The 21,506-nt window shown below is 40.0% G+C and overlaps 1 protein-coding gene across 1 annotated transcript in view; it reads right to left on the minus strand.

Moving 5' to 3' along the window:
* Positions 1-6,642: 6,642 nt before the first annotated feature.
* rcan3 (regulator of calcineurin 3) overlaps positions 6,643-21,506 on the minus strand; it is a gene marked incomplete at its 3' end in the record, with an annotated part of 33,421 nt that continues 18,557 nt past the window's right edge. The window contains 3 exon segments of the mRNA XM_079217255.1: positions 6,643-6,797; positions 9,962-10,133; positions 11,469-11,642. Of these exon segments, the coding sequence (XP_079073381.1) occupies positions 6,643-6,797; positions 9,962-10,133; positions 11,469-11,642 (501 nt within the window).

The following is a 21,506-nucleotide window of genomic DNA, read 5'->3' on the forward strand; positions in this document are numbered from 1 at the left end:
AGACGACACACTGGTATTTTCTATTCTTTTCTCAGAGAACAATGAGCTCTATTCAAACACGTTGGCAACATTTGTGTGAAAGTTGTCCACTGAACAAGAAGAATGTTTTTACTGGCAGTAATCTTCCTGACCAGTCCTGCTCTCAAGATTCAAGATTCAAGATATTTTTATTGTCATATGCACAGATTACAGGCAGTTATTCTGTACAATGAAAAGCTTATTTTGCTAGGTCCTCCTAACACAGAATTACAATACACTTCTAAAAGGAAAAAAAATGAAATAAACTTAAGGCCAAAAATTACTCTCACTGTTAATGTAGCACACTAACTCCTGTAACACACGTATCGTGGAGTCTCTCCCAAAACAGTGTCAGTGGCGCCCACGACTATGAAGCCAGTCAGTGCTGTGCCTTTGTTGGAAAGTGAGAATATAGGTGCTTCATCATTTGTTAATTGTTATTTAGAATTACAACAGGTTATAAAAAAATCAACCTGTGCTATTTCAAACGTACAAGAATGTGACTTCTTTAGTTTGTTGTTTCATTCTTGCATTTTTTTCGTCTGTCTTTTTCAAAAATCTACTGTGACATCCATTTGTTCTTTCTGTATAATATGGCTGTGTGTGTTGGCCAATGCTTTGACAGTTCCCCCCCATTGACAGTATCTGTATTTTTTATATATATATATTTTTTTATATTGTCTGAATGAAGATCTCATCTCAGGAGATTCAGATGTTGAGTTTGTCAGGTTATAATGAAAAAGTAATGAAAAAATACCTCTACCAAAAAAAATCAATAATTGTATTGTTATATTGATTGATTTATCAAATATTTCCTACCTGTTGAGTCTACAAGCACCACAATGATGGTTTTCAACCAGACTAATGTTAGCTAGTGAGTTTATGATACTGTACTTGTGCTGCGATCCATTGTACTCAAACTATGAACTACTCAAACTACAAACTGGGAAAAGAAAGATGGAATGTTTGGAATTCCAAGTCGGAAACTCGTGCAAAATCTATCCAGCCCGAGTTTGTGAACACATGTGAGTTTGGGGTTTTTGCATTATAATATGTGCCAATAGCACTGAAGGAATCCCCACAACAATTCATCTTCTGAGGACCAATACAGTCTACTTATCCAATTTTATTGGCAAAATGTTTAATTGTTGAGATATTTGCGTCCAAAGTGGTTGCTGGCTCTCCAGCCATGCTGCTGTAGCACGGATAAAACCTCACTATGAAATATCATAATTTCTTAGAAACCACAAACCATTTCCATTGGAATCCTTAGATAATTTCCGATTTTACATTTAAAAAAAGATAAGATAATTTATTGTATCTGTACTTTTCCTGACAATAAAAAATATCTGCTTTTACTTTGGCAGCCAATCTTTTCTCACTCTCCCCGATGGAAATACAAGTGTTTACTCTGACTGTACTTATCAGTTTATTGCATTAGGATACTTTGATTTCAAAAGCAGAAGTAAATGTTTGAATTCAGTCAGAATAAACCCATTACACAGTATCTGTTGACTTCACTGTGTGCACTTAACTACAAATCAATTGTATATAATCTTGTCAACTCGTGACTAATGCATTGTTTGACTAATGCATTGTTTGCAAGATTCCTGCCTGAGCAACCGAGACCTTGTTGCTGTGGAATCCTGGAGACTACCTTTCAAGGTATCTGGAGGCACTGGCACCAAAAACACCCACGCGGCCACGTTAACCCGATCTGTTCCCCTCAGACGCACACGCATCCTCACATGCAATAGTAAGGGTCATTGTGAAGAGGAATTCCTCATTCCCAGCAGCGTGAAGAGACGTCTTTTTGTGTCACAGAGAGGAGGATAGAGTGACACCGTGCGCCAGATCTCACAGCTGTTGCTCAGTCCTCTCTACCTGTGAAATACTGACAGCCATCCACTGTTTTTGGCTTTAGACCCTTAATTAAGTCAGCAGTAAGACAGCTGACCTTCATGACCCTGGTTCCTCTGCACCTGCTTCTTAATGTTGACTAGGTATTGTTTTGAAGGATACAGCTTTGAAAGCACACATCTTGAGAAAATAGTCTCGTCAAAGACTTTCTTCCTGTTGATGGATATCTTTTTGTTCAACCTCCTTTTGCAAAACTTTTTTTTTTTGTAGATTCATGACTGACAGAGTGACACCTTTTGGGCTTTGTTGTTTTCTTGTGGACATAATAATGTAGTGCTGTGAGTCAGAAGGAAATTGATGAGATACATCTATTGTTACTTCAGTCATCTGTCTTCATGGCTGACACGAGGAAACTGCAACCGTGACATTCAATAGACTGCTTAACTGGAGGTCACAGCTGTATTGCCTCAACTTTCATCTTATAAATGCCATGCCCAGTGTTGCTCTCTGAAAGAATCATTAACTCAACCTTGCTGTGTCTTTCACATTGACACAAGGCTCTCACCAAACAGAATATGAGGTGCAAGGTGCAAGTGGCAGCACCACTGTTGTGCTATCTCAGTATCATAAAGTAGGATTTCAATACAAGTCACACCGGTGATGAAGTCTAGTATCACAGAAAGATTTAAAGAAGTGCAGAATTAAAGAGGGATGCGGGGATGATAACGATTAAAACCACAGTGCATGTGTCGGTGTGTGAATGGATGGTTATAAGGGTAATTATATCATATTTATTGATATGTACATGACTGACCTGATGCATAGCCCCACTGTGTGTCTTTCACATATTATTTACCAGCACATTCGAGTCGGAGGAAAGCATTGTTTTTTCTGAAAGATCTTTCAACAATGCTAAAGCCATGCTAGCAGCGCTGTATGGCTGTACTTTGAGCTACATGCTAATGCCAGTCTGCTAATATGTGCACAATGACAAAGCTAACATACTGATGTTAGGCAGGTGTAATGTTAACCATGTTTGCCACACTAGTTTAATGTGTTACCATGCATTAACATTCGGTAATGTCAGACTAAAAACCTAACGTCAGCTAGATTAGTAACACTTCCTGTTTTGGATATATTTGCATCTGTAAAGACTGTTCTGCTCATCTGGCTAAAGGAATATGAAATAGAAATATGTCAGTTGCTTGAAAATAAAAGCTTTTTTTATCGAATTTCCAAATCGACAATTGGAATATGATGACATGCTCATTTTGAAGAACACACGGCATTTATAAAAGTTTAGTTTAATCGTGTAAATAGCATTTATCCACGAGATAGATAAGAGACCATCTTGGGATGGTAGATAGAGTCACAACTTGCTAAATAAGTTTAAACATTTTTTTAAAATGCAGCAGACATTTTATGATCCATATGAACAAAAATATTCTGGAAACACTTTGAACACAACCGTTAGTGTCGTTACACAACCTTCTGGTTTTCATGAATTTACCTTTTTGAAAAACTATATTTTGCTCTGACATGAATGAAATGATCGTATGTGAAAAGGCACAAACTCGACTGTTCTGTGAGTTATTTGCAGATCAAAATATCCCATGCAATCTGAACATTTTATAGCATTTAAAATGTTGCATGAGATTTTGTTTATGTTCCTATATTTGTATCCCAAGTGTGACACCCTTCAATTAAAGAAACCCCTAAAACAAACAACACTGAACATGGCTTTTAAGAATAAGTCTTTATGTATTTCTCTATGTGAAACAAATGGCTATTATACTACACAAATAGAAGCGGATACTGTAAGAGACAGAGACCATCTCTGAGAAATAAGTACAGAACATGAAAATACACATACCGGCATTATAGAACTGTAAATTATTGCTTGTTTTGCTACTTTGTTTTCTGGATTACTACAATACAAGACACAATATTCATATTTCAACAGAAACGGTACAACAGTGACAAACGGTATCATTGATCTTTTTAGTAGACGTTCCCCAGAAATGAAAGAAACATTCAAACAGAGTCCATGTTGAGCACAACACAATGACAGTTGCTTTTTGATCGAGCATCTTCAGGACTTATTGTTACATATTTTTGTATTTTTTCCCTATTACAACATTGCCAAGAGAAGCCGTAACAAACTGCACACTGGGACTGGCCTCAGCAACAACAGAAAACAAAAACACTTGGCATATGTACATAAATATACATTTTCATTTCAACTGTGACCAAAATGCACCCGTTTTAAACACCATGACCACAGAGAGTAAAAAAAATCTTCACGAGTGTCTTCCTTCTGCTCCGCTTCTTCCTCTTTATCCTAACGCACCTCCGTAGTTCCATCAATCTTCTGTCTGCTTAGATAACTGTGACAGCTTTACTATAGTGCCAATAAAACTGCACTCTGCCACCATTAAAAAAAAACGTTTAACTTTCTCAGCATATAAGATGAATGTTTCTTGCAGGCAAACACGAACAAAACGACATTGACTTTACTCTGCAGTGTCATCCTGCCTCATTTAAAACCTATAACTGTACTGCATGTCTACACCTTTACAGTTGTACACTTCCTTAGACCCAAAAAGGCCTGAAATTCTCAAAGGTTCACACTAGCAAAAAGGAAGTGGAGTGTTTCACTCACTGCAATATGCTGGTGAAAAGGCTAACCAGGTGTTCAGCTTGAGATAAAAGACAAACACAATAAAGAAACAGAAGAAATGCAATGTGCTTCCTACTTTGTCTCAAGAAGGACTATTTTATGTGAAGGAAACAAACAAAACACAATAAAGTGCTCACATGCAGACGGTCTTTTGCGTACCAATATTGTTATATAGCAAAAAAGTAGTTTTAGATTTCACGCTGCCAATGACAAATAAGGTTTGGACTCACCACTGACACCCAAAAGCCCTGTTAAGAACATTTGTTCATGTTTCTTCTAAAGCGCTGAAATATTTCAGGTAAAACACTGATATGATACAGGACCGTGAGGAGCATTATCCCAACAAAAAGGTTTATGATTTTTAGTGAAGCGTTGTTCAACTTTCCACTGAACGAGATACTGCAAAAAAGTATATCTGCTAATATGAAATAAAAATGATGCAATAAAAAGTCGTGTTGGTAAAATATGATTTCTTTCTGCTTACTTCAACAATATACATCGGTGTATCTGAGTAAGAAAAAAAGCATGTCTCATGACAATATGGGGTGAGTGAATGCTTTGGTTGATATCTCATGAGGCTACCTAATTTTCCCTTTTCTCAGCAAAATGCTTTCAGATAAACGACAAAATCTAAAAGGACTACTTCCACAGACTGCTCGGCTATTTACAGCGAGAAGCAGCGCAGTGTTCTGGTGCTTAGCAGGAGGCGGTCGACAGCATCCGCAACTACTTGGAGATATCAAAAGATACTCAGTGCAAATCAAGCAGTCGTAGGTTTCAGAAGAAAGCCTGACACATAGAAAGTGAGTTTGATCAAACAACATAACCAAAACATCAGAGATGTGAATAACAACAGAATCAGAAAGAAAAATCCACATCCCAACCCCCTTGAAGAAAATGAGGGGGATGAACTGTCTCTGATTCATCAGATCTCAACAACAGCGACAAAAGCAAATTTGCCATCAAGTTGAAGACTGAACTGTCAATCTCACAAAAAAAACATTCTGCTTTCCCCACCCCTATGACGTCACTTTAAACTGCGCGGGGATATGCACTTGCGTCAAAAGCGTCACACTGTTTCCCTGTCATCACAAACAACAATTAAAAAACACCTCAGCTCATCATCTACAGAAGTAATTAAGCATGCAAAAAGTGTTGGGGGTATCAAATACATTGTAAGAATACACATCTAGTAGTTTAGCGAAAAACAACACCTCTCCAAATAAAAAAGACAAAACGAGCAGAAAAAAAGTCAAACTGTCACCACAACTTTGTTAGTCACATTTGACGCTTCGTGCTGTGTGTGATGGTAAATAGGTTCCTTTTTCTTGATATATTTTGTTAGTATTTGTGTTTCTGTACGTATTTTTTTGTAATACAGTATATACATGCAGACAAGAGCAGGAACATCACACACTCAATCTTGATACAAGCTGAAGCGACAAACCAGCAGGTATGAAGATGGATGAAAAAAGAAATATATATATATATATATATATATATATATATATATATATATATATACATATACATACATACATACATATCTATGTAATGAAAACACAATGCATTGTAAAAAAAAGAAAAAAAAGAAAGAAAAAAGAAATATAAATGCCTTTGTTTAACCAAAGATTATTGTACACATGAAGAGAGAGGTACAAGCTAACAAGCTAACTAACTAGCAAGCTACCGAGCAGGACTATCAATGAGAGCTGAGTGTGTGTGATAAGTGACAGGTGCCTGCGTTGGGACAGGTATTTTCACCCCTTTTGCTGAAAACAAGGGGGAGAGGGGGTTGGTGGGGTGGAGGCAAGCGTGCCCGCCACTCCCCACGCTGACCGCAGAATGTGATGAGTGTGTGTGTGATTCTCATCCATCCCCTTCAAGCCAACCTCATTCCATCGCCACGCTCCCCACAAACACATCTGCGAGCAATGTTTGTTGGTTTGTTTTTGCTTGTAGTTGAACTGAAATGAGGGGCATCGACGCTCTCTGTGAGTGCAGAGACGAGAGAGAGAGGGCAGGTGTGTTGCGGGTTTAAGGGGCGGTCGGAGGCCGCGCCGGTTTTGGGGGGGGCGGCCTCTCTAGTTGAGGACTTTGGGGGGTCCCTCTGGACGTCTGGTCTGGACGATCTGCTGCTTTGGCCGCGCCGCCTCGTCCTCCTCCGTCTCACTCTCGCACACGTGGACGACCACGCTGGGGGTGGACTCTGTCCCCGCGTGGAGCTCATACTTTTCACCTGGAAGAGGGTGAGGGGATGGGTGGGAGGGAGAGTCGGAGTTACTAGAAAACATTCTATAGGAAATACTCTCTCACTCAGTACATTTATTCAAGTATTATTATTAGTAGTAAGACTTATCTCATTGTCAACAAATCCTTTGAAAAGACCAAAACCAACAGTGAAGTTATCTTACTAAAGCCAAAGAGCCAAAACCTGATATAATGCATCTCTCTGTGCCGGTGATCCCCACCGGTGTCCAATAACAGAGTCGTTGCAGTTTATTTTGAGTCATTTTATTTTGGGGGAAGTTCTCACGAGAACCAAATATGTATGAATGCACTGCTTAAAATAGTACCTAACAAATGTGTGATTTAATCCTCTTTCAATATTGTTTGCTAAAAACTACAGTAGGGCTGCAACTAACGATCATTTTAATAATTGGTTGATTATTTTTCCGATTAATCGATGAATCGGATAAAAAAAACTAAAAAACATTCATTTCCAACCCTTTATTCAAAAACAGAAGCGACAGTGCAAAACATCTTCAGAAAGTGCACAAACAGGTTGCTCCTTGAACATCCCTGAGCTGTTAATACAAAATAAAAATAAAAATGGACTAACACAAAAAACATACGCTTTACATCTGCCAAATGTGAGCCCCTTTTTTACTGTAGTTGATCTCCTTGGAGTAGAGGCTGCATTTAGCATGCCCTGCTTTATCAATATGTATGAAATACTGGGACAGAGGGAAGCTGTACTGCTCCTCTCACGTCTGTTTTCACCTCCACTTTATCTCAGCCCTGCATCAAGCTGCGCTACATACAGAGAGTCTTCTTCCTTAAACTATTTCATTCACATTATCTGATCAACTTCTGGGTCTCTCATAGCCTTACTGAAGGAAAATATGTGAATTATTTCTTCCATCACTGTTGATCGGGAGAACAAAACACTGTCTGAAAAGAGTAAAGCTGAAGCGGCTCGGGTTGAAATAATATGCTTGTTTAGTTTATTATATATTTATTGTGACTATTTATCCCACATTGGGGATATTTTTACAGCACAATATTCTCCTGTTTGTCCGTGTCCATTGCATTGGAGATCATGTCAGCACGCGGCTTCTGGAGAAAACAAAGAGCAGCCGGCTGTTTGTCCAGATGCCAAACTCAGCAGACGCAGATTGAAAACACACACACACACACTTGCTCGATTGTATCACGGTTGCCATGGAGACGAGATCAGACAGCTGGCAGACGGGAGGAAATTGGTCTCGTCCCTTTTTTCCACAGTGTTACCAAACAGAGAGTTGGGCAGCGAACGACGTCCTGCTGTTACCACAGGGAGTTGACAGAGGGAGTCAGCGCGCTGCGCTGCAGCTCAACAGCTGATCTGATTCTAGAGCAACAAAGACGCTTCCTGATTCCTTGTGTTGCTATGGTAACGGCAGTGTTAAAAGTGGTACTCTTGGCTGGACAGTGTGTGTGTGTGTGTGTGTTTGTTTGTACGAGGGAAGTTTAATCATGTTTTAGTTGACGGTAAAACAAGATAACAGTGTTCAACTAAATACAGATTTAGAAGTAATGTTTTCCAGCTAAATGCAGTTTTGCTGAGAGGGAAGGAAGCTGCCCCACCCAGACGTTCTTAAATGGCTCCAGATCCTAATGTCTTGCCTCAAGCTTGAGAAAATCCGCGAGGCTGGTCGTGGATCTGATAAGAAATGTTACATGCTTTGGAGGCCCTTTCTGGCATACCTTCATTTCAATAGTTATAGTTATTTAATGTATTGCCTTTTCTATCTCATATCTATTATTAATGCCATATTTGTTCCTATACTTTCTGTAACCACATTTGTAACTACCCTTTCCTTCCTTCATTTAGTCAGTGTGTGTAAAACACACATACAGTACAATACGTTTTGGTTGAAAATTATAGAAGTGATGTTTTCAACTTAATCCTCCAGAGCTCACGTTCACAAACATGGGCAGCTATTCTGGATGTTACACACCTTTTCATGTGTGTTTGGTGACATTTAATAAAGGTTGCTGCAATCTAAAATCTTGTCCACAAGGCAGACTGAGGCGTCATTATTTCTGAGCGGTGTAACTGTGCTGAGCTGTGCTAACGCTAGCTCCATAGGTTTGCTAAAAAATACTGTCTCCAGCTGACTTAAACATAAGGTCCTCATAACATAGTTTTAAATATGCACACAATGGTTACATACTGGACATTATATCATGCTAAAAGAGTGAGGCTAAAGCCACCAGGTCTCAGGCAAAAAGACAAAAATAAAAGAAGCAGCATTGTTCTTGTTTTGCAAGGTCGCGCTAGTTATCTCTGCCTTAAAGTATGCTCAAGAAACATGTCACATTAAACTGTAATTTGGTTTAAAACCATTTGGGAGGTGAGCTAACTGTACATACTTCATATTCTCTAACTGTATATTTTCAGTTTTAACATTACCGGAGATGTTGTTTTAGAATGAGGATGTGTTTAGCAATTGCAACGTTATCTGAAGTAACATTGACTGGAGTTGCTTGATTATAAACCTGCCCAAATTGAATAAAAAGCAGGACAGAGGTGCTAATGTTGAAACTGTAGGTAGTAAGCCAGCAGACTAGACATGCTAACGATTTTTGCTTGCGTTTGTGACTTTCGTTTGTGTTTTTGGCTTTGGAAAGCCTAAAAAGAAGAGACCATGCTAATCCATAAGCAAACACACACAGGCACACACACATATTGGTGCTGATGCATATTTCCTGAGAGATGTCAGGAAGCAGCAAGTGAAGGTTAAGCACCCTTGACAATGACGGATGGTGGCCAGCACTGTGGATGTAAGTTATGGGCTTCAAGCTGATTTATTTATTCTTTATGTCGCAGCCTGACAAGCCCATGTGCACAGTAACACTGCAGCGAGAACATTCTACGTCGGCAGCCATTTCACAAGGAAAGATCAATTTTAAAACGACGCTCAACTCATAATAATAATGATATAGGCATGTAATGGCAGCCTTACACAGAAATGCATCTGTAATCTGGAAAATACTGCTTTGCAAACATTACTGAAGTGCCTGTATTAAAAGTCAAGAACACAATTGTAATAAATCAATTGTCAAATTGTGTGGTGTGTGTGTGTGTATTTAGAGCATAATGCACAAGCTTGCTGAACACATTTACAGAGTACTGACCAGGTCCTAGCTTGGCTACTGCACACAGCAGGTCGTAGTTGATGCCGGGCGTAGCGTCTTCACTCTGGCTCCAGCCCACAGGAGGCGAAGCAGGCGGCGAGATCAGAAACTGTTTGACGGGCTGGGGAGGGGCCAGGTACGACTTGTCGATGCTCTCGTCGCCATTCTGGACCTATCGGAGAGAAGATGACAACTGATGAAGGCCGTAGAGCTCGATGGAGCAGATCAAAGTGATTTGAAGAAGGAGAAGCTGTTGAATTCCTTTGGAAGGAATTCTTCATGTAGTTCTCTCTATGTGTACATCTGTCTCATGGTTCACTACTTTAACACACTAGTTAGTGGAAATAGCTGCAGCCTATTCATCCCATACTGCCTGGGGAAAGTGACAGTTGACAGATTGTTGTAATTTTTACAACAATGCAATGAAAATTTTAATAGCAATGCTCCACAAAGAAGCGTCAATTTGCGACAGTTGTTAAATCCTGATACCTGAGAGCAAGAGGAGCACATTAGTTTTGTGCCACAGTCTTTTCGTCTTAAATTGCAGGCTCCTTCCCATGACAGGATTCTGACGTTTTAATAACAACCAATTGCCATAATTACAATACCTACATGTGGTATCTGTGTGAGCGCTAAAATCCTTAATCCTCTTACATGAAAGTACTGAGATGCACAGCAGGGGTCATGACTGGTGTTGTATTTGTGATAAAACGGGCATCACTTATAGGTTGACTCATGGTTTCCCAGGAAGCGGGAATATGAAGATTTGCAGGCCAAATGACGTGGTGGCATCTGGGCTTAAATGTGTTTTTAAATGATTTTATTTTCAGCTTTAACAGAGCTTGGGTGCAGCATTTCAATGTGTTCTGTTTTTTTCTACACATTGAAATAAAGACATTCAGATGCTTGTGTGTCACCAGTTAGACGTCAAATATTTTGCTTTTCAACCAAATCTAGTCCACTTTAAACCAAAACGACCAGACATCAATTCACCTACAGTTAATGAAGTCGCTAATCTTATTTTAGAGGCTATTAGCTAATATGTATAACAATTTTAAATCACCGTACTGAAGACATATGCTCTCCTTATTTCATCTTTGTACGAGAAACACACTTCACCTTGTTTTTCTTTCCCTTTCTCCCCCAAAGGAAACAGACAGACACACAAAAACACACATTGACGATGGAAGAGAAAACATGAATTTATGCATTCATGTGTTCAATCATGTGACTGATGAGCTTTGACAGGAGGGTTGGTGGGTTGAAGAAGCAGTCAGGTGTGGCCAGAGAAGAGAATAAAAAAAGAGGAAGTGAGAGGATTTGAGGAGAGAGACAGTGTTACTCGCTTTATTGCCCCTATAGTGTGTGTGTGTGTGTGTACATTTATGTCTGTGAATGATGCACTTATAGCATAACCTCCCTTGTAAATACACTCTGATGTATGTTAGACGGTACATGTCCCAGGCCCCCTTCCTGCCCTTTCCCAGACCCCTCAACTGACACTCACTTGGGCGAAGTAGAGTTTGATCTTATTGCCGTTGAACTCGGACTCGTGCAGCTCGTTGAGAGCGCGGGCGGCGGCCTCTGGGGTGCTGAAGTTGATCCGGATTCTCCGAAAGCTTTTGAACATCTGGAAATTTGTCTGTTCGTCGTAGATCCTAAACAAGGCCTCAAACCTCTCCTGCAAAAGCAGAAACAAACATGATCTGTTAACAGAAAACACACAAGTGTATCGATAGCAAATAGACATAGGTAAAAAAAAAAAAAAAATCAATATTGACGAATCTGTGCATTCAGTGCATTCAATTCATTATTTGTTTCCTAAAAGAAAACATTTCCTAGAACCCCATATTTAGATTACTTGCAGAAATATAAAATACAGAACAAAGAAAAGTAACATATGCCAACATTTGAGGAGCTAGAAGCAGCAAATTGCTTTATTTATTTTGGCTTCATAAACAAACATTTTATGTCGATTGCTTCATCAATTAACTGTCTAATTGTTTTGGTGCTAGCAACACAGAGGAGGGATTGCTTTCTGGTAAAAAAGTCCCCTGGAGCAACATCATGTTTTGCAAATGTTATCTCTGCATTATTTCCATTATTTTGGGGAGACATTTTAGGGTGAGCTAAAATGAGGGTTTAAGTTATTCCCTGACACTTCTGTCTGAGCATTAGACGTGACTCTAACTGCTCTGCACGCATCTCCTTTGCTATTGTGTTAATGAGGGAATTAGATCTCCAACTTCCTGTCAATTTGCCTGAAATCTTCTCTGATGCCGTCTGTTTCCCAGTCCTCTTTCCTCAACCCCCCCGTCTCCTTATGCAACTCTCTCCCATCTCCGATCCCTCCCCCCCATCTTCCTCATGCATCACATTTGTCTTTTAAATATACCCATATGATATATTCTCATATCTGCTTTGTTTTTTTTACTCATGGGCCCCAAAGTAGCCTTCTCAGCTGTGAACTCAATCAAGCAGCTCAGAAGGAGGGCGAGAGGAAAAGGGCCGCTGGGAGAGCTGGTTTCTGAGTAATCAGCAGCAGCGCTGTTCTTTGTCTCCATCTCTCAGCACAGGTAAAATGTGACAATGAAATAAAGTCTTCTTTCCAAAAATCAAGATGCTCGGTGGACTGACCAGTTTCATCACAACCACTTTGCACTGAACGTTTGTGCAAAAGACTGAATGCCTTTTCCTATTCCCTTTTGATCTGCTCATGTGCCCAACGTCCCGAGAGCCACATGTGTGCAGTCAGTTGCATAATCATCAATTGGTAAGTTTGGCCCATATCAAATCCGTCCATGATTGTGTTCATGCGTGCCAGAGCTTGTCTCAATATATTTTCAGGGTGAAACACATGGCTGAAATACTCCCACATCACGCCCCTCGTTTGGCTGACGCAGCACCTCTCACCAGGATGGAAAAGGTGTGTGTTAACTGGAGGGACTCACAGATGGCATGTCGGCTGTGAGATCTGCCTCAGCACATTAGTGACAGCTTAGTGATGCCTGACACCAGGTATTCAGTACTCTGAAATGAGTGCTCGCTTCTGTGTCTGTGTGTCCTTTGGATGAAGCCATTAAAAAAACCTCTCGGTCATATACTGTACATCTGGTCTTAACATTTAGTAGGATTGAATGCAACGCCATGCCATCATCTAATTTCTATATTCATCACGAAAATCCTGGGCTTTATGTATAGGGCTTTATTTCCATGATGAAGTTATCTGTTACTTTTTCTTTCTTAATCAATCAATTGGTCGATAAAGCATCAGGAAACCTCAAAATCAGTCCAAGTCATTTGAGTTGCGGTTTAAAAAAAAAAAGATGTTCAGTTTTAGTACATGGTGAGACAAGAACTTCTATCTGAGAAGCTGTAACCATCAAATATTTGCTTGGACTTTAACGATGAATTGATTAATCGACTTATCATTTAACACTATATAGCAATATGTCATTTCTGGACTGGAAAGCAAAGTAGGCGGATAATGTATTCAAAAAAATGTTTTTAATGAAGATGCAATGTAAGAAGGTAGTCCAGATTGTCATACTGTGCATCACCCAATGACACACATCACCTTGTAACACATACAAAAACACTACTACTGCCAAGGAAATATCCAAACTGTAACAATAAATAATTAAAGTACCACTACTTTCCCGTCCTTGCTGAATGTCTAATAAACTACAGCCAAGTACTTTTATAGCAATTGTTATAATGAGAATACAGAGTCTTCTGCTCCTCCGCTGAGAAATCACATCATCGGCCTGTCTGACACATGCAGAGTTGTTAATGACTGTGCAAGCTGTGAAAAACAGTTACTCCGCAGTGTGGAGTACACTGTGGTAAAACTATTTGCATTTTTAAGAATAAGCAGATTTATTTGCTTGTAATCTTCCCCGCTTCCCTTCTTGTTTTAATTCCAGTCCTTCTTCCCATGTACGTGCATCTGGTCTTCCCTTTGCTCAACGCCTCGGGGTAGCTGGCTAAACTTCAGAGCTGACTTCACCCCCGGGCTCCGCGATACCATTTTTAGTCAGGTTTCTAGTTCGCCATATAAGGTGCATTCTCAAGAAGCGCAGAAAAGAGGTCAGATCAGGAATGTGTGAATATCTTGACTGTGTTACCAACTAATTTAGCAATTAAAATGCCGCAATCCCAAAAAGCCAGAGGAGAGGGAAGAGTGTGACTCACAGCAATACAGGGACAGCCAAGTGTTAAGTTAGCTCATTAAACATTGATTCTCTCACACCCACAGTCAACTGCTAAATAGTAGTTAACAAAATATCCTCTTCCCTTTAATTGTGTTTAAACAGCAGAAGAAATGTGTCGAAATGTTGTATTAAAGACGAGTCACCCTCTGCAAACCAGATTTCAGTTTGAATCGGTCTCTTGTGGCTCCCCCAACTATATGGATTTGAAATACAACATCACAGGAGAACACCTTTAATACAGAGCCACATTAACATGTTGTTCGAGCTGTATACAGTTGGTTTATCAGGACCTTTTACGACTGAAAAGGATGCCGGTGAGTGCGGTGAATGTGAACCAAATCCGACAACAAAACACTGCTGTGGGTTGTAAAACCAAAACAAGCACGCTATAAAGTTATATAGAGTTGAGACACGTTCCACATTAGTATTTTTTTCCCCCACTGCTAGTATAACAATATTGATTAATGCAGCTTTAAGGATTTGGTGTAAATAATCAGCAAATGTATCTCTCTAGAATTTACTTCCTACATTTTAGAGCATTCAACCAGCTATCGTTTGCATGCAAATTCTTCAGAATTAGGCCTAATTGCAATTAGCTTGAGAATGACAACAAAGCACTTGTTTGGTCTATCTGCAGAGCCCACTTAAGCCCTTGTTCAAACGGTGAATTTTCCATGAGTCTTAGCCAGCTACTATGACTCACATGTCATCAAACTCCATGTGTGATAACGATAAGGTGGTCTCTCTCACACACACACACACACACACACGCATGGTACTTCCGTCTCCTAAATTGATGTTTTTGGCACGAGGAGAGATGTGAGAAAGCTCCGAGATCATGTTCCAAAATAGCGTGTACTTTTTTTAACCACTGACGCTGATACAGCCACGGCCATTTGGAGTGCAACAAGTGAGCGTGCTCATAACTAATTTATGTGGTCTCTATGAGCGGACATCCTGAGGGAATGCGAGGAGGAAGAGGATGGGGAACGAGGAAGAGGAGAGGGGTGTTGCCTTACAGCGGGCTGAAAAGTGTCCTGCTCATCTGCCATTATAACGTTCCCTCGGTAACCCTCTTTTTTTGTTCTCTTTGTGCATGTGTGTGTGAAAAAGAGAGTGTGTGAGTAAGCATGCGTGTGTGTGTCATGTACACACACATGTTCAGGTGTGTTTCCACAATTAGTTAGCTGGTATTGCTGTAGGTATCTACACACATACACACAGGGCATGTCTGCATAGTAAAGTAATGTCACAGGTAGCATCATGAAGACCGAAGCACAACTAAAGGACGACTGGCTTGTCCAGAAATAGATAGACAGCTTAAAACCACACACACACACACATACACACACGCACACGCACACACACAGCTTGATCCAGCGCCTGCTCCTACTGTATTTGCAGTGACTGAGAGGAGAAGGGAACAGCATGTTCCTATTTTTCATTCTCAATAAGGCCGATAACAACATCTATTGAAGAAGCTGGACAAAGATATGATTTATCTCACAAAGACTAACTAGCAAACAGATCAAATAAGGGGGGGGAGGGGGGACACAGTTTATATATATCCCTCTCATGGTTCCATCTCACATTAAAGTCTATGTTTTACTCACAAGCTTTGTTTCCCCGACAAGAGAAATCTGATGCATTTAGGGTCGAGAGGAGGTGGGGTGAAGTCACAGCTCTAATAGACGACAATTTGGCTTGATTGAAAAGGTAACTGCTGTCATTATTGCTGACTGCATGTTTCTCCATGTAACACCCATGGTGTACCTCAACAGGATAAATTCTCTTCCTCTCCTGTCCCGTCCTGGATTGTCTCTCTATCTCGGGCCGCTGCTGTACAACTGAGAACGCCTCGGGGGCCGTTTCCCCAACATGCCAATAGCAATCTGCAACATGACATCTTTTCCTCTTTTGTTAATTTTGACACATTTCACTAATCAGATCAATTTCAATTCCTGTGACCAATTTATGAGAATGTGAGAACCATGTAGAACTCACAAATGTATACAGAAAATGTATACAGAATGTATACAACCATTTGTGAAACGTGGAACTGCTACAACTAGCAGAGCTCAACAATCTCTTTCATCAAAGAGGCCCCTTGAAGATAATAACAGAGTTTTTATGAAAATGACAAAAAGTAAATATTTTTAGAGTTGAACTACAATTCTTAAACTGCAAATTGTATTTGTTAAATCAAATTGTGTATTATGTATGAGCCATGAGTCAGGTGACTGTTGTGTGGCCTCATGTCCTGAAGGGAAGAAAATAACACGTCGCACAAAAGAATTCCCTAAAAAAGAGACAGAAAGCAATCAAGCGCAATAACAATCCAACATGGAGGGATGTACAGCTTGCTAGTGAACTGCAGCCACTTTGGCGGTGGCTGCAGGGCCATCCTTCAGCTGATTGCCTTCATGGTAATGAGGCAGTTATGTTCCCGACGGTTATTGAGCATCGTCAACAGGGCTTCATCATCAGGGCAAAGTCAGGCTGCAGAACAATACACAGCAGTGATGGACAGAACAGTGTGGAGGCAAAAGGGGTACGGGAGATGAGATAAAACTGAGGAATTTAAATGTGTTATATCTACTTCACACCTCTTCCACGTAATGAATCAGTCAAGTGGCGGCATTGAGTGCAACCCTGTGACAGATGACTGACTTTTTTTTTGTGTTTTCCCATTTTATGTAAAGGAAGGATTATGTTTCTTCAACGTGTAGTAGATCACTTACAATTAGCAGAGCCTCAGGTCCATCCTGTTCTGTTTGCACGGTAAACACAATGAAGGATGAACACGCGCTGAATACCAAAAGATTCTGAATGTATTCTCAGTAAATTGTGCTCGAACTGTGATGTTCCAGCATGCTGTCGACTTTAATCGTTGTCTTTTGTCAACTCATCGTGCAGTTTAGGAAGTTAAATAAGGCTCACATATTCAGTTTGTTCTCTCACAGCGGAAACACACCGACATATCCCATCATTCCTTTGATCAGCCATTTCACTAAAAATACACTAAACACACACAAAAAGGGCAACAAAAGAACCACCCCAGTTTTGGTTTCAAAATAAAAGCCTTTGCATTGTTGGACAGCTACATTTAGAGGTATAATACAGTTCATAATGTATATACTTGTATTCTTAGTCTTTTATGAAAGGAAACTGAACAGTTTGGGGTTCTGGCATTTCATAGAACAAATGATTAACCAGTTAATCAAGAGAATAATAAGCAGATTAATACGTAATGAAAATACACATTGGTCGCAGCCCTAATTCAGTATCTACAAGCTTTGTGTGAATCTGCAGCCACACTGGCCGAGTCACAATGCTCTATTCTTATGTGTTCTCTCATTGAAGCTAGCAAGCACAGTATTTAAATCCCATTGTAGAAGAAGAAGAAGAAGTCCACTGTAATCCACAAACTAGTCCAATTCTATGTTGAAATACACCATTTGGCATTTTTGATAACTGAGCTTAATTGGTACGTAAAGAAGGGTGATTCAGTGTTTTTTTAATTGTTTTTATTTCGTCGAATCACTCATCTTTCTCTGCGACACGTGCGTTTCGCATAGTCTAATCCAGACCCTCGTGCTTGAATGGGATTTGGGTGAAAACTAACAAACTAGGCCACGGAGCCTCGGGGTGAGTCAGGGACAGTTTTACACTAAAAATAGATCATGTTGGAAAAATTAAGAAAATTCATTCCTTAAGTGTGTGGACCTTTGTTTTTAATTACAGGCCTCCCTAAAGGGCCACACTGGATCCAGTCTAATGAGGTTGAACAAGGGAGGCAGATTGCAGAGATAACAGACGCAGCTGGATTATAAACCTCATACCTGCATGTCTGTTCCAGCACATTTCTGCTTATCACGTTACTTATTTTTTTCCATTACCACTTTCTAAAACAGTGCCAACTTTCCATTGAGATTAGGTCCGTATGCAGTTACAACTTTCCCTTGTGACATGAACATGTATTATGTTTCAAACAAGGCAGGCCTTTTGGCCGCCAAACATTACTACGAAAGTAAAACAAATGCTCAAAATATGAAGAGGTTTCAATTACATTTTCAGATTTTCAGCCCTATTTTACAACACAGAGCCAAACACAACTCAACTAATCTGTTACTGAGTAGTTCAGGGTGTTTTAGTTCAATGTCCTGTTGCAAGAAGTAGCCGAGCGACTTCCTTGAGCACAGTTCTGTAGCAGTTTAACTGACTCTGCTCCATTCATCTGTAACCAAGAAAATATTGACTAGCAGCTATTATCAACTCCTAAAATACCCTTCCTGGAGCATTGTACTTTTTATCATATCTAGTTGTCCTTTGTCAGTTGCTAGCTTGAAAGCTAACATCTCTATAGCACATGTTAAGGTGTAATGTTTACTATGTATTTAACGCCTGTGGATGACTGTTGCAATTCTTATCAGAGATTGCTTTGTTTCTTTCGAGCACAAGGGACACCGCAACTCATTTGTCAGCCAGTCTTTTTATTTGTGATCATAATAATTTGATCTTTAGTCCAATACTTGTATCACAGTTTCCCAATTCCTTTCTGTAAAAGCTTTAAAGGGCCATTCCTTCAACCTTTGTTATCTCTGCCTGGAGAATAATGTCATTGTTTGCCTGTGTGCGTGAGTGAGTGAGTGAATGTGCATCTCTGGTTCTGTCCGCGGCTAATCATGGATTCTGCCGCGGCAAAGTTCATAATACTTTGGATTCTTAGTTATGCTGCCATTGACTTGCCTACTATTCATTTTGTTTTTGGCAAGACTGTAGGACGTGTCTTGAGTGCACCTTTAGTTTAGTTGTTCTTAATCTGTAATATGAATGTGCTTTTGGCATGTATAGCCTCCATAGTCTCAGTCATGTTGCACCACTGTTGTCTCTACACTTGCCCGCGAAGAAAGACTGTAACCTACAGTTAGCTTGCTGATTCCTTTGGATGAGGTAATGTGTTTCAGTGAACTCGGAGGTCGCGTGTGTGTGGTGACCCAACACTCACAATACACAGACAAACACGGCTTCTGTCAAAACAGCTATCAGTATTAGCATAGCAGCAAATCCTCAGTGTTACAAAACAACAAAAACAACTTATGATTAATAGCTTTTGTGTGAATTGCGAGGGCCGGGGAGGCATGTGAATGGGGAAAGTGTTACTAAAAGCGTGATCGATAGCTCGAGCGGGGAGCCGTATTGACAAGGACCGCCGCGGCGGCGCTACACTGCGGCTCCCTCGGGGACAGTGTGTCCACGGCGGGGAGATTGAAATCAGTTTACAGCATGAGGGGACACATTAATCCTATTACCATCAATCTGGTAGTTATGGTTTCAATTGAGGCAGGAGCTTTTCCTAGTCAGCAGCACTTAGGCCTTCACACACTCATAACATGCAAGTGTGTCCACACAGTCCCCCACGCAGATTCACACACTTTAGAGCCGACAGTAATCCAAAGAGTTACACAACATTACATAAGGTGGCGAAGAGATGCTTCAGGTCTTACCTTAGGCCACCACAGCACAGACAGATGAGCTCTCTCTCTACTCACCACTGCTCTGCTGAAGCAAAGCTGGGAGCATGGCTGCACAGCTGGCGAAGTGTAATGCATGTTGTGTTTCAATATATTGATGGATGGATTATATATAATATATGGGTAGTAAAGGATATAATAATATTTCCAATTTCTGTAATGTTAAACAAATATTATACTTTTTAAACCTTGCATACATTTCAAAGCTTTTGTTCGTTACTTTTCAGAATACAACTATTAAAAATGTATAATTACCAAATATGTTATGATGTATTATTATATATTAAACTCAGCAGTCTGAATCCCAATTGTATTCTTCTAAGGCAATTGGTTTGGCATTGCTATTTTAAACATGAAAAACTGCCCTGTCTTTCAAGACCTGTGTGTGTTGGAATGGAAATTGTATTGGAAATTCGGACAAGAAAATGATGCTCAACCCATAAATTTAATCATTGTGTGTTGGTGTTTCCACTTATTTTTCCTTGGCGAGTAAATTGTTGGCCTATACATTCCATCGAGAGTCCTTTTTCATCTTCTAATCTGATCACTTCATAGTCGTGTCGTCTTGGACACATGGTGACCCGACACCCCACCCAGGAGACTGCCCTTTGTTCTACGTCACCCTGATGGACTCAGTGCTAACCTTTAGCTGACACTTGAGCCCCGGCACTTCTCTAAGGTTTCAGGCCAATGTGAGCTGCCCATCTCCACCTGCCTAGTGGCCAGACTGGGGGAGCAGGCACACCTGAGCCCACTGCTCGGGCCCGGGATCGCTCAACCTTGCCAAACTGCCGATCTGGTTTCCTACCGGCACAGAACACGATACCAGCGTCTACATCCATCCTGTCTGTCCTGCCTCTGCTCCTCTGCCTCCTGCCTTCACCTCTACAACTGGTCATCACAACAGTGTTTTGAAATGCTGGCCCTGGATCATATTAAAATTCAGGCCTGATTCATGTTTGATGAGCAGGGAGTGAGAGGTCTGTTGTTGTCCTTTCTCTAAATAATAAAACACTGCAGAGAGAATGGGTTACTAAATAAATGGCCACCCATTGATAATAGGAGATCAAGTCAGTCCATTGAGACAGGTAATAAATCTGTCAAGGACTTGCCTGACACTGCCTGACACTTTAATTATAATGTAGAACACATTACAAATGTCTGCTTTAGAGATGAAACATTTTAATCAATCTGCAGCAAACAAATCAACAAGTATTTTGTTAACTAATTCACCTTGAAGTTACTATATATATATATATATATATATATATATATATATATATATATATATATATATATATATATATATATATATATATATATATACACATATTACCTTTTAGTTTTAGACCAATGGTTGGAAATACAATAACAGCAAATTGAAGACGTCACCATGGGCTATAGGAAACTATGATGGGCATATTTCACAATTTTTATATGCCAAACAATAAATTGAGAAAGTAATCTGCAGATCAATAAAAAAATATATACATCCATTTAACCTTTACCCTCTCCAAATCCATAAATTCCACCTAACCAGAAATGGTGTGAAATATTCCACAACTGATAACGAGTAAACAACACAATATTTTCTCCCTTCCTTTGTTGCTTAGATGCTCAAAATAACTGTCACACATTCAAAGGAGTGACAGCACGTTATGAAATGGCGTGTATCAAGACAGACAGTGGGAAAGAACAAAAACATCACACGGACGTCAACAAAACCTCAACAACTGCAAATAGCCGATTAGTCATTAAAATCTTTCCTCCTTCCTCATTACAAATATAACGTATGTG

This window comes from Taurulus bubalis, assembly GCF_910589615.1.
Source record: "Taurulus bubalis genome assembly, chromosome: 1".
Lineage (NCBI taxonomy): Eukaryota > Metazoa > Chordata > Actinopteri > Perciformes > Cottidae > Taurulus > Taurulus bubalis.